We start from the raw sequence: 19,348 nt of genomic DNA on the forward strand, positions 1-19,348 counted from the left end.
CTACTCTCCTGTCCTGGAATTCTTCTCTGTCTGTTCATCAACAGCCCAGAGGTTTTCCTTCCCAGGACTTTTCCTTGGGTGAGAAGCAGTTACTTCAGTTTTACAACTGATTTTCTTAAAATAGAAAATCCTCCACCAGGAGGCTGCCAGCATTTCAAGAACATACACATGTAAAAATAATCTAATATAACAACTTCCTTCATTAATAATGTCATTCAAAAACAATGAGTAACCACTCATACAATTTCTTACCACAGTAAGTATTCCAGAATTACAAGTTACCGGGGTCATTACATCTCCCCCCCCTGGGATTGGACATCGTCCCGATGTCTATCCCCATTAAATAAATTTGGGTAAGCTTTTCTAATGAGTTCCTCGTCCTCCCCTGTAGCCTCCTCAGGCCCATAGTGCTGCCACAGCACTTTAGCTTGGGTAATAACCCGTTTCCGCAGCCGCACTTCTCTCCGGTCGAGAATGCTCTGTGGTTCGACCAGGACCTCGCCTTCCGGTTCGACCTGCAAACAACCAATACCTTTAATCAGTTTCCTATTGAGTATAGCTGCATAATCAAAACAACTGGGTTAATTCTTACCCGCACATCTTGCCATCGGATAACATGTCTAGGGTCATATACATATTTCTTTAGGACAGAAACATGAAACACATTGTGAATCCTAATATGACTTGGCAAGGCAAGTTGGTAGGCCACTAGCCCCACTCTAGCCAAGATCTGAAAAGGTCCAAAATATCGAGGAGCCAGCTTGGCGCACCCACTCCACTGCAGTGTGCTCCTTCTGGTTTGAATCCTCACAAACACATGGTCACCAACCTTATACTCTGTGAATCTGTCTTGTGCAGCCTTTAAGTTTGCACGCACTCTTTTCACCATATCTTCCATATCTTTAAGCATTTCTGGACCCAAACTTAGCTTGTCCTCAGGTCCACCCCAACTTGAGGGTGTGCGGCACTTTCGTCCATACAGGACTTCAAAAGGACTTAACTGGGTTGAAGTGTGATAACCATTGTTATATGCAAATTCGACCAGATGTAAATACTCTTCCCATTGACCTGGTTTCAGCATCACATACGCCCTCAACATGTCTTCCAACACTTGATTAACTCGCTCAGTTTGACCATCGGTCTGCGGGTGATAGGCCGTGCTAAAGTTCAGCTGAGTACCCAACTCAGCAAACAGTGTCCTCCAAAAAGTGGAAGTGAATTTCACATCCCGATCCGATATAATTACCTTTGGCAACCCATGCAATCGGAACACATTTTGCATAAAGAGGTGAGCAATTTGCACCGCCTTGTAAGTGGACTGCACAGGGATAAAGTGTGCTGCTTTACTCAATTTGTCAACCACTACCATGATAGAGTCATTACCCTTCTTTGTTCGTGGCAACCCAGTTATGAAATCCATGGAAATGGTTTCCCATTTCCATTCCGGAATAGGCAAAGGCTGTAACAGTCCTGCTGGATGCTGATGTTCTGCCTTAATTTGCTGGCATTCCAAACACCGCGCCAAGTACTCAACTACCTGTTTCTTCATTCCTGGCCAATAATACTCCTTCTTGAGCGCCGTGACCATCTTTTGGTACCCTGGGTGGCCAGTGTAGTGGCTGATATGGAACTCATCTAAAATCAGCCTTTTAAGGTCATTTGAATCAGGTACATACAATTTCTTATTGAAACACAGCATTCCATCACTATCTAGTGTATATCCTTGCTGTAATCTTTCATTAACAGATTGTTGTACCTGCTGTTTTAAGTGCTGGTATTCAGAATCGTGACTTGCTGCTGTTTTTATTTGTTCAACCAGCGAATTTCGCCACTTGCTGACTGATAGTTCACATAAACAATGAACTTTTCGACTTAATGCATCAGCCACTCGGTTTTCTTTGCCCTTTAAATGCTTTATTTCAAAATCAAACCCACTTAGGAAATCTGCCCAACGGCCTTGTCTTGCATTCAAGGTAGGTTGGCTGAAATAATGTGTCAAACTGTGATGATCAGTTAACAACAGGAATTTCCTCCCTAGGAGGTAATGTCGCCACATTTTCAGCGCATGAATAACAGCTGTTAATTCCAGATCATAAGCAGAGTATCTCTGTTCATGCTCCTTTAGCTTCCTTGATTCATATGCTATTACTTTTCCTTCCTGCATTAATACTCCTCCCACACCCTCCTTGCTTGCATCGGTGCACACCACGTAATCCTTATTAGGATCAGCTATACTCAGGATGGGTGCAGTGGTGAGTAAGTGCTTCAAGCGGTGAAATCTCTGCTGACATTCTGATGTCCACCTAAATATCTTCCCCTTTTTCTGCAATGAGGTGATAGGATAGGCTATCCTAGAAAAGCCTTCCACAAACCTCCGGTAATAACCAGCTAACCCCATAAAAGACCTGATATCAGCAACATCTTTGGGTATGGGCCATTCCATAATAGTTTTTATTTTCTTGGGGTCTACTGCAATTCCTTCTTTAGTGATCACGTGGCCCAAATACTGGATTTCCTCCTTGAAGAAATCACATTTACTGAACTTAGCGTATAGCTGGTGTTCTCGAAGAGTTTGTAACACCATCCTTAGGTGTTCTTCGTGTTCCTCTTGAGAACGAGAATATATCAGAATATCATCGATAAATATTAGCACAAACTTGTCCAAAAACCGGTGGAACACGCTGTTCATCATACACATAAAGGTGGCAGGTGCATTGGTCAAACCGAAAGGTAGCACTACAAATTCGTAGTGCCCATAGCGTGTCCTGAAGGCGGTTTTAGCGATGTCCTCATCTTTAATCCTGATCTGATGATACCCAGATCGCAGATCGATCTTGGAAAATACTTTTGCCCCTTTCACTTGATCAAAGAGTTCATCTATCCTGGGTAAGGGATACTTGTTTTTGACCGTGAGCTTATTCAGCTGTCGATAGTCTATACACATACGTAGGGTGCCATCTTTCTTTTTCACAAATAATACTGGAGCTCCCCATGGTGATACACTGGGACATATGTACTGTTTATCCAACAGCTCTTGTAGTTGCATTTTCAACTCTGTTAACTCTGGTACGCTCATTCGGTATGGTGCCCGTGATACTGGTACTGCTCCCGGTATTAATTCTATAGTAAAGTCTATGTCCCTCTTTGGGGGCAGCCCTGGTACCTCTTCAGGAAAAACATCTACAAATTCTTGTACCACCGAGATATTGCCTAGTGCAGACATCTTATCTTTCTGGTTTGCATAACCAACTTGAATGGCGTAGATCTGACATTTCTTTCTAAGGCACTTAGCTAACTGAGAAGCAGTGATAGGCCGAATCTAGACACGGTGTTTAATCCCCTGCAATTCTTGTTGCTGCCCTAAATCATCCTTGTAATAAATGGTTTTGGTTTTGCAGTTTACTAGGGACCAATGCTTTTCCAACCAATCCATACCAATCAGGATGTCATAAGATCCTAATGGAAGTACATTCAGGTCTGTTGTTATTGGCTGTCCAGCTATACTTAAGGAACAGTTATTAATTTTAGCTAGAACCCGTCTCTTGGCTCCCGTAGCCAGCTGTACCAACCATGGATTTTTAAACCTTTCCGATGATAGCTTACAATGTTCCACTACTTTTGGGCTAACATAGCTTAAAGTAGCTCTTGGGTCAATAAGAACAGCTATAGAGAGGTTAGAAATCTTACCTTCAAACTCCACCATGGTCGGTTGATATTCCGCTTGCCGGTCCTCCAAGGCTGCGTTAATTCTTGGTACGCTGCGTGCCACATCCCCAACGGTTGAGGCTTCGTGGATTTGAGATATTTGGTCGACTCCTTTACGCTGCGGGCAGTTTTTAACATAGTGCGGTCCTCCACATCCCCAACACTGGACTGGTGGTCTGGTTCCTTCAATCTCTGATCTGGCAGGCGGTTCACTAACCCTGCTTTCACTTGGCTTGGCTCGGAAGGTACCGATGGTCAAACTGAGCGAGTTAATCAAGTGTTGGAAGACATGTTGAGGGCGTATGTGATGCTGAAACCAAGTCAATGGGAAGAGTATTTACATCTGGTCGAATTTGCATATAACAATGGTTATCACACTTCAACCCAGTTAAGTCCTTTTGAAGTCCTGTATGGACGAAAGTGCCACACACCCTCAAGTTGGGGTGGACCTGAGGACAAGCTGAGTTTGGGTCCAGAAATGCTTAAAGATATGGAAGATATGGTGAAAAGAGTGCGTGCAAACTTAAAGGCTGCACAAGACAGACAGAAAAGCTTTGCGGACAGGAAAAGAAGATTCACAGAGTATAAGGTTGGTGACCATGTGTTTGTGAGGATTCAAACCAGAAGGAGCACACTGCAGTGGAGTGGGTGCGCCAAGCTGGCTCCTCGATATTTTGGACCTTTTCAGATCTTGGCTAGAGTGGGGCCAGTGGCCTACCAACTTGCCTTGCCAAGTCATATTAGGATTCACAATGTGTTTCATGTTTCTGTCCTAAAGAAATATGTATATGACCCTAGACATGTTATCCGATGGCAAGATGTGCGGGTAAGAATTAACCCGGTTGTTTTGATTATGCAGCTATACTCAATAGGAAACTGATTAAAGGTATTGGTTGTCTGCAGGTCGAACCGGAAGGCGAGGTCCTGGTCGAACCACAGAGCATTCTCGACCGGAGAGAAGTGCGGTTGCGGAAATGGGTTATTACCCAAGCTAAAGTGTTGTGGCAGCACTATGGGCCTGAGGAGGCTACATGGGAGGACGAGGAACTCATTAGAAAAGCTTACCCAAATTTATTTAATGGGGATAGACATCGGGACGATGTCCAATCCCAGGGGGGGGAGATGTAATGACCTCGATAACTTGTAATTCTGGAATACTTACTGTGGTAAGAAATTGTATGAGTGGTTACTCATTGTTTTTGAATGACATTATTAATGAAGGAAGTTGTTATATTAGATTATTTTTACATGTGTATGTTCTTGAAATGCTGGCAGCCTCCTGGTGGAGGATTTTCTATTTTAAGAAAATCAGTTGTAAAACTGAAGTAACTGCTTCTCACCCAAGGAAAAGTCCTGGGAAGGAAAACCTCTGGGCTGTTGATGAACAGACAGAGAAGAATTCCAGGACAGGAGAGCAGATAGAGAAAAGGGGTTAAGTCTGGTAGAGACCAGATAACCCAGCACAGTAGTGCATGTGTCTTGTTGAGGGCTGCAGGCCTGCAAGACGGCTCGGGGGGAGAATCCAACGTAAACTGGATCTCAAGGTTGGGAGGATAAGAGCAAAATAATTGCAGGTGACCTCTGGAAGTAGGAACACCGGTAGCAGGCTATCCAGGTATGCATTTTCTAACAAAGCTATAGAATAAAGAGCAGGTACTGAAGGTGTACAGACCAAGTTCGGGTATCTGTGTTTCTTTCCAATAGATAATGGTAGTTGTTATAAAAGATTAATGCATACAATTTCAGAGACATCTGTAGATTAATGTTTACAACTGTGGTCATCTTTTCATCTGCAATAATAAACTGGGTTGTTTAGAGATAAATGCTCATAACAGAGTCAAACCCTAGGGGCGGTTTGGGCGGTATGAGAGACCGCAGTAGTTAATCAAATAATAAGAAGGAAATAATCTAAACAGAACCCTTGGGTTAAGGAACGGTGCAGAGTTAAGCATTCTGGAAAAGCTTGACAGTTACCAGATCCTAATCAAAAACCAGTCAAGAACCAGCGCAAACCCGCGCTTATATATAACCGTAATACTGTATAAATCACAGAGATATGGCATAGCTATAACACTGTGTAAACAAAGAGATACGGCATAAATATTATTGCTGTATAGACCAAGCATTAATGCGTAGACAACAATACTGTGTAAACCCAAGCAAGACTGTTATATATAGATGCTGTGCAAACTTAAGGAATAATATATGAAATAGCGCTGTAAACGAGAGATTGGCAAGAAGATTAGCACGGCGTAAGAATAGATACATTATCAATCGCCACCTCAGCACATTGTCACGACCTCTTTAACATAATATGTATAACAGTAAATTATAAAAAAAAAATTAATGGTAATGGCGGTCAACTCATGAACCCACCCCCTAACTATAAGGAACATAACCTAAGTATTAACCAGGTTTAAACGCTTGTATACACATACATAACCTTTATTATGTGTCTACCCCACTGAACTTGTGTTATCACCTGCGCATAAACACATGGTCATAATTCTTATGGTGTCATGGTTAACATTAGTCGTTTACCCAACCCGCACAATTCGATTTAACGCCAGATGGTGAGCGGATATTAAGCCAGCTCATTCCCTCCGTAGCCAAGTGGCATGAATTCACGTGAAACCATGTGGTTGACCCACTGTGGTTTCCGCGCCAGGTTTTCCCGCTCTGATGGACGATGGAGATCTCTCTGACCCATCGTGTGGCTCAGATCAGTTTAAGGGTTCGGCAACCAATACTTAAGGTGCCGGGTTCTTCGGATCAGCTCATTTGTTCACTACCGCCTCAGCCGAGCGCTTCCTCAGCTTGTCAACTTCCTCTGCACTACCCTGCTTGTTCAGGTATTAACCTCTCCGCGTTTTCACACCTGGTATTCATTTACAGTCATGTATTGCGTACTCCTTGAAGTCATTTGATTATTCGACTGTTCTAGTTTGCTTACCGTAAGTTCTCAATGTGCAGGTGAGTCGGCCGTTCGCAGTCCCCTACTGCCCGCAAGGGTTTGCCGTCTTCAAGCTTCACAGGTATGCTCATTTCGCTCTTATAGTTTTTTCCTTAGAAAGTGAGGTTTATTTGAGAAGTGTAAGGCATCGTTCTCTGGTCTGAGGCGTGGCTCATGACCCTTTTACTTACATGTCTCAGGTCTGGTTATTATTTCTCCCAACCCTTGTTACATTTGCAGACGGCCTCCTCGTGCCGGGACCTGTATTGCGTTAACTGTTAGGGATTAGCTAGGGTTTATTTATGGCTTTCATGCCGTCCATATAATGTATATTTAATGTTGAATCTGATCTCCAGATATGGTGTGAATGTATTGAAGTTTGTATATATACTTTTAAGCTTCCTCTGAGCTATCTACAGTTCCTTAAGCGGCAATGTTTCAGTATAGTTGTATTGTTTGGTTCTACGAGCTCTTCAATCCTCGACAGGACTCCTTATAAGACTATGTTATCAGTTCACCTTTTATTTAAATGAATGCATTGCTCTTGGTTCACAGATTTTGTCCATGTATTTGATGGCCGGATCCGTCTTTGTACTGCCGGTTTTGCTATGAAACGATTTACCGTTCTAATGTTATTATTGTTATATCATTCTTCCTTTGCTTACTGTACAATGCTACCCTAAAAGGGTTTATGAGACAGTCATGCTTTTATTTACGGCAATGTCTCATATCTTACAGATTTGGTTTCGCATGTATACGTTTTCGTCTGAAATATTCATACGTTTCATATTGTTTAATTGCGGCCTTAAGGGAAGTCATATTCCCTTGTATGCACATACCGAATGCATGACTTCCCTTAAGGCCGCAATTAAACAATATGAAACGTATGAATATTTCAGACGAAAACGTATACATGCGAAACCAAATCTGTAAGATATGAGACATTGCCGTAAATAAAAGCATGACTGTCTCATAAACCCTTTTAGGGTAGCATTGTACAGTAAGCAAAGGAAGAACGATATAACAATAATAACATTAGAACGGTAAATCGTTTCATAGCAAAACCGGCAGTACAAAGACGGATCCGGCCATCAAATACATGGACAAAATCTGTGAACCAAGAGCAACGCATTCATTTAAATAAAAGGTGAACTGATAACATAGTCTTATAAGGAGTCCTGTCGAGGATTGAAGAGCTCGTAGAACCAAACAATACAACTGTACTGAAACATTGCCGCTTAAGGAACTGTAGATAGCTCAGAGGAAGCTTAAAAGTATATATACAAACTTCAATACATTCACACCATATCTGGAGATCAGAGTCAACATTAAATATACATTATATGGACGGCATGAAATCCATAAATAAACCCTAGCTAAACCCTAACAGTTAACGCAGTACAGGTCCCGGCAAGAGGAGGTCGTCTGCAAATGTAACAAGGGTTTGGAGAAATAATAACCAGACCTGAGACATGTAAGTAAAAGGGTCATGAGCCACGCCTCAGACCAGAGAACGATGCCTTACACTTCTCAAATAAACCTCACTTTCTAAGGAAAAAACTATAAGAGCGAAATGAGCATACTTGTGAAGCTTGAAGACGGCAAACCCTTGCAGGCAGTAGGGGACTGCGAACGGCCGACCCACCTGCACATTGAGAACTTACGGTAAGCAAACTAGAACAGTCGAATAATCAAATGACTTCAAGGAGTACGCAATACATGACTGTAAATGAATACCAGGTGTGAAAACGTGGAGAGGTTAATACCTGAACAAGCAGGGTAGTGCAGAGGAAGTTGATACCACATTGTCACGACCTCTTTAACAATAATATTTAGGTGCTGTCCACCTAAATATCTTCCCCTTTTTCTGCAATGAGGTGATAGGATAGGCTATCCTAGAAAAGCCTCCCACAAACCTTCGGTAATAGCCAGCTAACCCCATAAAAGACCTGATATCAGTAACATCTTTGGGTATGGGCCATTCCATAATAGTTTTTATTTTCTCAGGGTCTACTGCAATTCCTTCTTTAGTGATCACGTGGCCCAAATACTGGATTTCCTCCTTGAAGAAATCACATTTACTGAACTTAGCGTATAGCTGGTGTTCTCAAAGAGTTTGTAACACCATCCTCAGGTGTTCTTCGTGTTCCTCTTGAGAACGAGAATATATCAGAATATCATCGATAAATATCAGCACAAACTTGTCCAAAAACCGGTGGAACACGCTGTTCATCATACACATAAAGGTGGCAGGTGCATTGGTCAAACCGAAAGGTAGCACTACAAATTCGTAGTGCCCATAGCGTGTCCTGAAGGCGGTTTTAGCGATGTCCTCATCTTTAATCCTGATCTGATGATACCCAGATCGCAGATCGATCTTGGAAAATACTTTTTCCCCTTTCACTTGATCAAAGAGTTCATCTATCCTGGGTAAGGGATACTTGTTTTTGACCGTGAGCTTATTCAGCTGTCGATAGTCTATACACATACGTAGGGTGCCATCTTTCTTTTTCACAAATAATACTGGAGCTCCCCATGGTGATACACTGGGACGTATGTACTGTTTACCCAACAGCTCTTGTAGTTGCATTTTCAACTCTGTTAACTCTGGTACGCTCATTCGGTATGGTGCCCGTGATACTGGTACTACTCCCGGTATTAATTCTATAGTAAAGTCTATGTCCCTCTTTGGGGGCAGCCCTAGTACCTCTTCAGGAAAAACATCTACAAATTCTTGTACCATCGGGATATTGCCTAATGCAGACATCTTATCTTTCTGGTTTGCATAACCAACTTGAATGGCGTAGATCTGACATTTCTTTCTAAGGCACTTAGCTAACTGAGAAGCAGTGATAGGCCGAATCTGGACAGGGTGTTTAATCCCCTGCAATTCTTGTTGCTGCCCCAAATCATCCTTGTAATAAATGGTTTTGGTTTTGCAGTTTACTAGGGACCAATGCTTTTCCAACCAATCCATACCAATCAGGATGTCATAAGATCCTAATGGAAGTACATTCAGGTCTGCTGTTATTGGCTGTCCAGCTATACTTAAGGAACAGTTATTAATTTTAGCTAGAACCCGTCTCTTGGCTCCCGTAGCCAGCTGTACCAACCATGGATTTTTAAACCTTTCCGATGATAGCTTACAATGTTCCACTACTTTTGGGCTAACATAGCTTAAAGTAGCTCCTGGGTCAATAAGAACAGCTATAGAGAGGTTAGAAATCTTACCTTCAAACTCCACCATGGTCGGTTGATATTCCGCTTGCCGGTCCTCCAAGGCTGCGTTAATTCTTGGTACGATGTGTGCCACATCCCCAACGGTTGAGGCTTCGTGGATTTGAGATATTTGGTCGACTCCTTTACGCTGCGGGCAGTTTTTAACATAGTGCGGTCCTCCACATCCCCAACACTGGACTGGTGGTCTGGTTCCTTCAATCTCTGATCTGGCAGGCGGTTCACTAACCCTGCTTTCACTTGGCTTGGCCCGGAAGGTACCTTTAGTTATGTTTCTGTTAATCTGCCCCTTTCCAGCACCCTTACCTCCATTTCCACGACTCCCTTTGTTATTACCAGCAACTCTGTTGCTTTTTCTTTCATTCCATCTTTTGTTTGAAATGTCTCCTTTTTGTTTGTTCTGCTGGTAACAAATTCTTGCCTTACGAATTGCCTCGTCCATGGTTCGGGGATTGTCAAACTCTATTCGTTCCCTTATATAGGCTGGTAGGCTGCTCACAAATCTCTGCACTTTGGCCTTTTCTTCTTTGATATATGGCACATAGCGAAGCAGGGAAGTGAAGCGGTTAATGAATTCGTCCATGGACTGCTGCCCCAGTCGTAAATCATGGAATTCCCGTGCCTTCTCATCATAAAAACGCTCGGTTAGGTATCTCTCCTTAAAGTATTTCTGGAACTTTTCCCAAGTGATGTTCTGTTCACCCACTCCTTTCACAATTTTAATTTCTTCCCACCACAAGGTTGCTTTACCCTGTAGCTGGAAAATGGCCAGCCGCGCCTTCAGATTTTGGTCATATTCATACAGTTGGAAATACTTGTTAATGTTAATTAACCAAGCCTCTGCCGCTTCTTCCTGCTCTCCATCGAAAAGTGGAGGTTTGATTTTCCGGAATTCTCCCTGTAATTCCATTTTCTGTCTCTTTGAGGTCTGCTGCTCTAGTACATTGTCAGAATGGTCTTCCTTCTCCTCTAAAATTTCAGGTGCGTAATCTCGTTCTTCAGTTCCCCTTTGCTGTTTCGCACTGGGATTGGCTAATGGTGGATTTTGTTTGTCTGACAGACTCTTTAATATTCTTTCCTGCTCCACTGTTAATCGCGCGTTGTCTTCTCGCAGACGCGCCATCTCACTTTTCAGCTCTTGAACAGTCTGCAATATCGCCAGATTGGTACTGTGTGTCTCAGCACCAAGCTGTATCCACAACTCTGGATTTTCCTGAGGGACGCTGCCTGCTCCCTGCATTTCCTCCATCTTACTTGTTGACTGCTAGCAGATTGTTGTTTCTGTATTAATTTCCTAATTGATAAACAAGAAATCAATTTAGTTGCATTTATTACTTCCTCATATATGCACTATATAAAAATTTTTTTACAGCTGGGCTTCACTGCTCCAGAGGCCACAGTTTTGAAACCTCTGCTCTGATACCACATTGTCACGACCTCTTTAACATAATATGTATAACAGTAAATTATAAAAAAAATTTAATGGTAATGGTGGTCAACTCATGAACCCACCCCCTAACTATAAGGAACAACCTAAGTATTAACCAGGTTTAAACGCTTGTATACACATACATAACCTTTATTATGTGTCTACCCCACTGAACTTGTGTTATCACCTGCCATCAAATACATGGACAAAATCTGTGAACCAAGAGCAATGCGTTCATTTAAATAAAAGGTGAACTGATAACATAGTCTTATAAGGAGTCCTGTCGAGGATTGAAGAGCTCGTAGAACCAAACAATACAACTGTACTGAAACATTGCCGCTTAAGGAACTGTAGATAGCTCAGAGGAAGCTTAAAAGTATATATACAAACTTCAATACATTCACACCATATCTGGAGATCAGAGTCAACATTAAATATACATTATATGGACGGCATGAAAGCCATAAATAAACCCTAGCTAAACCCTAACAGTTAACGCAGTACAGGTCCCGGCAAGAGGAGGCCGTCTGCAAATGTAACAAGGGTTTGGAGAAATAATAACCAAACCTGAGACATGTAAGTTTTGCTATGAAACGATTTACCGTTCTAATGTTATTATTGTTATATTGTTATTATTGTTATGTGGTATCAGAGAAGAGGTTTCAAAACTGTGGCCTCTGGAGCAGTGAAGCCCAGCTGTAAAAAAAAAAAATTATATAGTGCATATATGAGGAAGTAATAAATGCAACTAAATTGATTTCTTGTTTATCAATTAGGAAATTAATACAGAAACAACAATCTGCTAGCAGTCAACAAGTAAGATGGAGGAAATGCAGGGAGCAGGCAGCGTCCCTCAGGAAAATCCAGAGTTGTGGATACAGCTTGGTGCTGAGACACGCAGTACCAATCTGGCGATATTGCAGACTGTTCAAGAGCTGAAAAGTGAGATGGCGCGTCTGCGAGAAGACAACGCGCGATTAACAGTGGAGCAGGAAAGAATATTAAAGAGTCTGTCAGACAAACAAAATCCACCATTAGCCAATCCCAGTGCGGAACAGCAAAGGGGAACTGAAGAACGGGATTACGCACCTGAAATTTCAGAGGAGAAGGAAGACCATTCTGACAATGTACTAGAGCAGCAGACCTCAAAGAGACAGAAAATGGAATTACAGGGAGAATTCCGGAAAATCAAACCTCCACTTTTCGATGGAGAGCAGGAAGAAGCGGCAGAGGCTTGGTTAATTAACATTAACAAGTATTTCCAACTGTATGAATATGACCAAAATCTGAAGGCGCGGCTGGCCATTTTCCAGCTACAGGGTAAAGCAACCTTGTGGTGGGAAGAAATTAAAATTGTGAAAGGAGTGGGTGAACAAAACATCACTTGGGAAAAGTTCCATAAATACTTTAAGGAGAGATACCTAACCGAATGTTTTTATGATGAGAAGGCACGGGAATTCCATGATTTACGACTGGGGCAGCAGTCCATGGACGAATTCATTAACCGCTTCACTTCCCTGCTTCGCTATGTGCCATATATCAAAGAAGAAAAGGCCAAAGTGCAGAGATTTGTGAGCAGCTTACCAGCCTATATAAGGGAACGAATAGAGTTTGACAATCCCCGAACCATGGACGAGGCAATTCGTAAGGCAAGAATTTGTTACCAGCAGAATAAACAAAAAGGAGACATTTCAAACAAAAGATGGAATGAAAGAAAAAGCAACAGAGTTGCTGGTAATAACAAAGGGAGTCGTGGAAATGGAGGTAAGGGTGCTGGAAAGGGGCAGATTAACAGAAACATAACTAAAGGTACCTTCCGAGCCAAGCCAAGTGAAAGCAGGGTTAGTGAACCGCCTGCCAGATCAGAGATTGAAGGAACCAGACCACCAGTCCAGTGTTGGGGATGTGGAGGACCGCACTATGTTAAAAACTGCCCGCAGCGTAAAGGAGTCGACCAAATATCTCAAATCCACGAAGCCTCAACTGTTGGGGATGTGGCACGCAGCGTACCAAGAATTAATGCAGCCTTGGAGGACCGGCAAGCGGAATATCAACCGACCATGGTGGAGTTTGAAGGTAAGATTTCTAACCTCTCTATAGCTGTTCTTATTGACCCAGGAGCTACTTTAAGCTATGTTAGCCCAAAAGTAGTGGAACATTGTAAGCTATCATCGGAAAGGTTTAAAAATCCATGGTTGGTACAACTGGCTACGGGAGCCAAGAGACGGGTTCTAGCTAAAATTAATAACTGTTCCTTAAGTATAGCTGGACAGCCAATAACAGCAGACCTGAATGTACTTCCATTAGGATCTTATGACATCCTGATTGGTATGGATTGGTTGGAAAAGCATTGGTCCCTAGTAAACTGCAAAACCAAAACCATTTATTACAAGGATGATTTGGGGCAGCAACAAGAATTGCAGGGGATTAAACACCCTGTCCAGATTCGGCCTATCACTGCTTCTCAGTTAGCTAAGTGCCTTAGAAAGAAATGTCAGATCTACGCCATTCAAGTTGGTTATGCAAACCAGAAAGATAAGATGTCTGCACTAGGCAATATCCCGGTGGTACAAGAATTTGTAGATGTTTTTCCTGAAGAGGTACCAGGGCTGCCCCCAAAGAGGGACATAGACTTTACTATAGAATTAATACCGGGAGCAGTACCAGTATCACGGGCACCATACCGAATGAGCGTACCAGAGTTGAAAATGCAACTACAAGAGCTGTTGGATAAACAATACATACGTCCCAGTGTATCACCATGGGGAGCTCCAGTATTATTTGTGAAAAAGAAAGATGGCACCCTACGTATGTGTATAGACTATCGACAGCTGAATAAGCTCACGGTCAAAAACAAGTATCCCTTACCCAGGATAGATGAACTCTTTGATCAAGTGAAAGGGGCAAAAGTATTTTCCAAGATCGATCTGCGATCCGGGTATTATCAGATCAGGATTAAAGATGAGGACATCGCTAAAACCGCCTTTAGGACACGCTATGGGCACTACGAATTTGTAGTGCTACCTTTCGGTTTGACCAATGCACCTGCCACCTTTATGTGTATGATGAACAACGTGTTCCACCGGTTTTTGGACAAGTTTGTGCTGATATTTATCGATGATATTCTGCTATATTCTCGTTCTCAAGAGGAACACGAAGAACACCTGAGGATGGTGTTACAAACTCTTCGAGAACACCAGCTATCTTCACAGGTATGCTCATTTCGCTCTTATAGTTTTTTCCTTAGAAAGTGAGGTTTATTTGAGAAGTGTAAGGCATCGTTCTCTTATATAGGCTGGTAGGCTGCTCACAAATCTCTGCACTTTGGCCTTTTCTTCTTTGATATATATGCTATTACTTTTCCTTCCTGCATTAATACTCCTCCCACACCCTCCTTGCTTGCATCAGTGCACACCACGTAATCCTTATTAGGATCAGCTATACTCAGGATGGGTGCAGTGGTGAGTAAGTGCTTCAAGCGGTCAAAGCTCTGCTGACATTCTGATGTCCACCTAAATATCTTCCCCTTTTTCTGCAATGAGGTGACAGGATAGGCTATCCTAGAAAAGCCTCCCACAAACCTCCGGTAATAGCCAACTAACCCCGTATAAGACCTGATATCAGCAACATCTTTGGGTATGGGCCATTCCATAATAGTTTTTATTTTCTCGGGGTCTACTGCAATTCCTTCTTTAGTGATCACGTGGCCCAAATACTGGATTTCCTCCTTGAAGAAATCACATTTACTGAACTTAGCGTATAGCTGGTGTTCTCGAAGAGTTTGTAACACCATCCTCAGGTGTTCTTCGTGTTCCTCTTGAGAACGAGAATATATCAGAATATCATCCATAAATATCAGCACAAACTTGTCCAAAAACCGGTGGAACACGCTGTTCATCATACACATAAAGGTGGCAGGTGCATTGGATCTCGGGCTGCCACTCAGTGCCCGTGAACCACCGACGGGCAGATCCCTTCGGGTGGAACTGCAACAAATAAACTATACATTATATTAAATTCATTTAATATAATTAGTATCTAGTTGATAAAAATAACAAAATAACCAATTTAAATTTTGTTTTTATTAAATCATAATACCATACTGTTCACACTATTCTTTTGATTGAGAAATCCATCCCGGTATGAATTAAATTTACAATAATATAAATATGTTATGCATAGTCAAACTTCTCTATCATATTATAGTTGAGAGATGTTAGCATGATGTGGCATAGGTTGGTTCGTAATAGAGATCTTATTATAAAGATAATGGCCATTTTAAATTTACTGCCCCAATTAAATGACGGGTTGATATTAAAATGATGATATGCATCAAAATAGGGTACGTTTTGATATATAAATAGATTTTATTATAATATTTGTACTTTGGAAATAATAGAAAAATAACCTAACTACTTTTGAGAGGTAAAACCTTCTTTCAAAATAGAAATACAAAAATGTGCTGGTACGCAATTTTTTTGGTTTGAAACTTTGAAAGTCGAACTTTGTTTTGCCCGTTGTAACTTGCGAAAATAGATTACCAAGAAAATATTTATGCGGGGTGTATTAATATGCGAAATTGTTGACGGGAAAGGAAGGACCAAAGCCAGAAAAACGAAGGAGGTGGTTTTCATACATAACTCTGCAAATAATAGAAATGGCGCTGAATCACAAGCTCCATACATTCTACTTTCATAGATAACTCTGCAAATAATAGAAATAGCGCTGAATCACAAGCTCCAGACATTCTACTTTCATAACAATATAATATTCGCCATACAATGTTTATTTGGATTAGCGGACGAACCATCCAACAAATGAACAAATTATCTGACTGACATGAACAGACTTTTTATTTTAAACGAATACATGATGCGCGTGTGGGTGGCTAAAATAGATGGTGGTGATGTTTTTTGCCATGAGCTTCTTTTGCTCTCTTCTTCGACTCCTCCCTCTTGTGATGTTCGTGGACGGCATATCCCCCTGCTCCAACTGCAACTGTGGCCGCAATCTTTTCTTGCATCTTATGTCTCTCTGCGTGTTCGGGATCCTTCTTTACTTGGTGCTTCTCATGCTGCACACATGTCAAATTACATTAACATACACATTCACTTTCTTACGTTATAAAAATCATCGAAACAATTCTGGTTTTGGACGTATTCTAGTTTATGAATACTGTACAAAATACAAGAAACAATACAGGGATATATATTCCATGAGTTGATCTGACTGATATCGTGGAGGACCTGAATATACTTTACTCGACATTTGGATATGAAAATTTAGAATTAATGAGTAAAGGATATAATATGCAGTACCATTGCAAACGCTCCGGCAGCCGCTGCTCCCATTTCCCCCAAATGCCCCATACGCTTATGATGCTTCTCGTCTTTCCTTGCCCTCTCGTATTCTGATTCATTCAACTTATACGTACTCGCTGTGCCAGAGTAAGGAATCCCAGAGGCGACGTTGTTGCTTTCCATTTCCTTATGATGGTGGTGCTCATGTTTCTTGAGACCCATCTTTTCGAATGATTAGAAACACAATTGAATTCGATCACAATCGACGAAAATGCAGAGAATGGTTTCTACACAGTCGCAGTACTTTAAACTTTGTTATATGATTGTTATATATAGCGGGCGTTGGATAAACACCTTCGCTATTAAGCAAAGAATAACGCGTAGAAAGCGCAGAAGTGAAGAGCCCACAGCCACCAGAATGTTCTGGGCGGTCAAAACAGAGGAAGAAGTCGATCACAATGCAGCGGACGTTGATGGGATATGTTGAGTGTGAAGGAATGCCAGAGCGTGGGTGCAGATGTGGAGAGCGACACAAGAAGGCGCCCAGGAAGGTCTAAGGATGAGTGTTGTTTTCAGAATAGACGCGCTTTTTAAACGCGGGTTCATCCCATCCACTGCTAAACGCGGGTCTTTCAAATTGTTTATAAATAATTAAAACTATGCCGTTCTTCATGTCGTGGAACATCGAATTCTTTGGGTCGAACTTCTAGATTCATATATAAGTCACAGGTAACACGTCTCACATACATGTAAGCTTTAAAATTTAAATTTTGACAATAATAAATAAATATATATTAAAGTTTAAACATAATTTAAATAAAAATTATATTAATACTCTACTCAATAAATATTTTTTTATTTCTTTCCTTAAAACGTTTTATTAATAATAATTTGATATAATTTAACTTTTATATTTTCTTTCAAAATATATATTACTCATTTTAATTAATAAATATATATATATATATATATATATATATATATATATATAATCTCCTTAAATAATGATTTGATGTAAGTATTTCTTTTTTCCCATATTGTATTAATAATATTTTAAAATAATTATTTAATGTAAATACTTCCTTTTTCAATTTTGATGGGGGCATACCATAGAAAATCTTTTTCGTTTAATTATTGAAGGGCATATTAAAAAATATTTAAAATAAAATAAATGAATGAAGTAAATATGAAGTAAACATGTTAAAGAATTTAAGTTTTGATTTTTGAGAAGCTTATTTTACAACCCATCATGAGAGCAAAGTGTAATTCCGCAATCGTTCAATCTGAATTTAATATGTGTATCATTTAAAATAAAAATAAAATATTCTCTAAACAAAAAAGTAATGTCAACCAAAATAAATAACAAAAATGAATATGCATATTTAATTAGTATTAATTAAAATAATTATAAAATATTAGTAATCTCAACTTCACTATCATCGTTCGATGTCGTTGGTATTACAACCAAATACAGTTAAAATATTTTATTCACTCTCAATAATAAATAAAATATTTTGATATCCATATTACTTAATATAATTTCATATCAATTTTTAAAGCAAATAAAGTAATTAGAAGTTAAAAAAAAGTGTGAGTAAGATGTTTAAATTTATGCTTTTAAAAATATTTCAACATATATTTAGATAAACTATTTGAAAATCTAGCATATGTCCATATCAAATTCATATATCTCTATATATAAATATAAAAAGAAATGTTAAAAGAAAATATTTTAATGTTATATATAATAAAAAATTTAATGTCCAAAAAAAATAAAATTAAAAGTTAAAATATAAAATACTTCTTAATAAGAATAACAAAAATTATGTATATATTATATAAAGAAATTGAAAAAAAATGTTTAAAATGTTTTAAGTAATTTCTCTATTTTATATTGTTATTTTTTTTAGGTATATTTTTTTGGTTAATATAGATTGTATGTTTAGTAGCATAATATTTGGGAAAAGATATTGTTCAGCTTTAATTAAATATTAGCGTATATATATATATATAATCTCAATCAAATTTTATGTAACATTTTATCAATAAGTACACATTTCTTTCGTTAGAATTAAAAAGAGATTTTAAAAATAACTCGCCGTTAAAATCGTTTGGAGAAAGGAAATAAATAAATAAATTACGTTTTTCGAAAGGAATGCTGTTAGGTGGTGTGATGACAAGATCCAAAAAGTTCAAGGAATAGAGAGAGGTCATGCACCGCACATGCTGCCCTTTTGCACTGTTTGGAATGCCACTGTATATTGCAAGAAATTTATGATAAGTCATGACATCAGAGATGTCGGATGTGGGGTCCATTTTCATGAACACATCTATCTCACTGCCGCCCAAATTTACTGAGTTCATTTCATTCACAGAATGTTACATTGGACAGTTATCGTCATCCGCTGCAATCCTACTCGCCTCCACTGGTTTCATGGCCCCAGATATTTTATGTAGATCCTCTGAAGGAAGTAGAAAAATGTTGTCAGAAATCCCTAAAGAATCGTTTCATTCATCTGTAAGGAAAGATATTCCATGATGCATCAGTGGCAAAGTTCTGTTGGGAATTTTAGGGAACTCCGCTTCTCCCTCCAACATCTTCACGACCTGCACTATTCCAGGTCTAAATGCTACCATAACGTGGGTACACAGAATACCCACCAAAACATATCTCTCCACCTCGTTATGCCTGATTCTGTCATCTATTATTTTACTTGTCTTTCC

The 19,348-nt window shown here is 40.1% G+C and overlaps 1 protein-coding gene across 1 annotated transcript; it reads right to left on the bottom strand.

The window, feature by feature from the left end:
- Positions 1-15,956: 15,956 nt before the first annotated feature.
- Positions 15,957-17,094, bottom strand: LOC149201954 (abscisic stress-ripening protein 3-like). Its single transcript, XM_089399869.1, has 2 exons — positions 16,643-17,094; positions 15,957-16,398 (listed from the first exon to the last, which is right to left on the bottom strand). The coding sequence occupies exons 1-2, from the start codon at positions 16,844-16,846 to the stop codon at positions 16,213-16,215; spliced, it is 390 nt and encodes a 129-aa protein (XP_089255995.1). The 5' UTR covers positions 16,847-17,094; the 3' UTR covers positions 15,957-16,212.
- Between the last annotated feature and the right edge of the window lie 2,254 nt (positions 17,095-19,348).

This window comes from Pinus tabuliformis, chromosome 2_1 (assembly GCF_031772625.1).
Source record: "Pinus tabuliformis cultivar Carrire ecotype Pingquan chromosome 2_1, CPIR1, whole genome shotgun sequence".
Taxonomy (NCBI): domain Eukaryota; kingdom Viridiplantae; phylum Streptophyta; class Pinopsida; order Pinales; family Pinaceae; genus Pinus; species Pinus tabuliformis.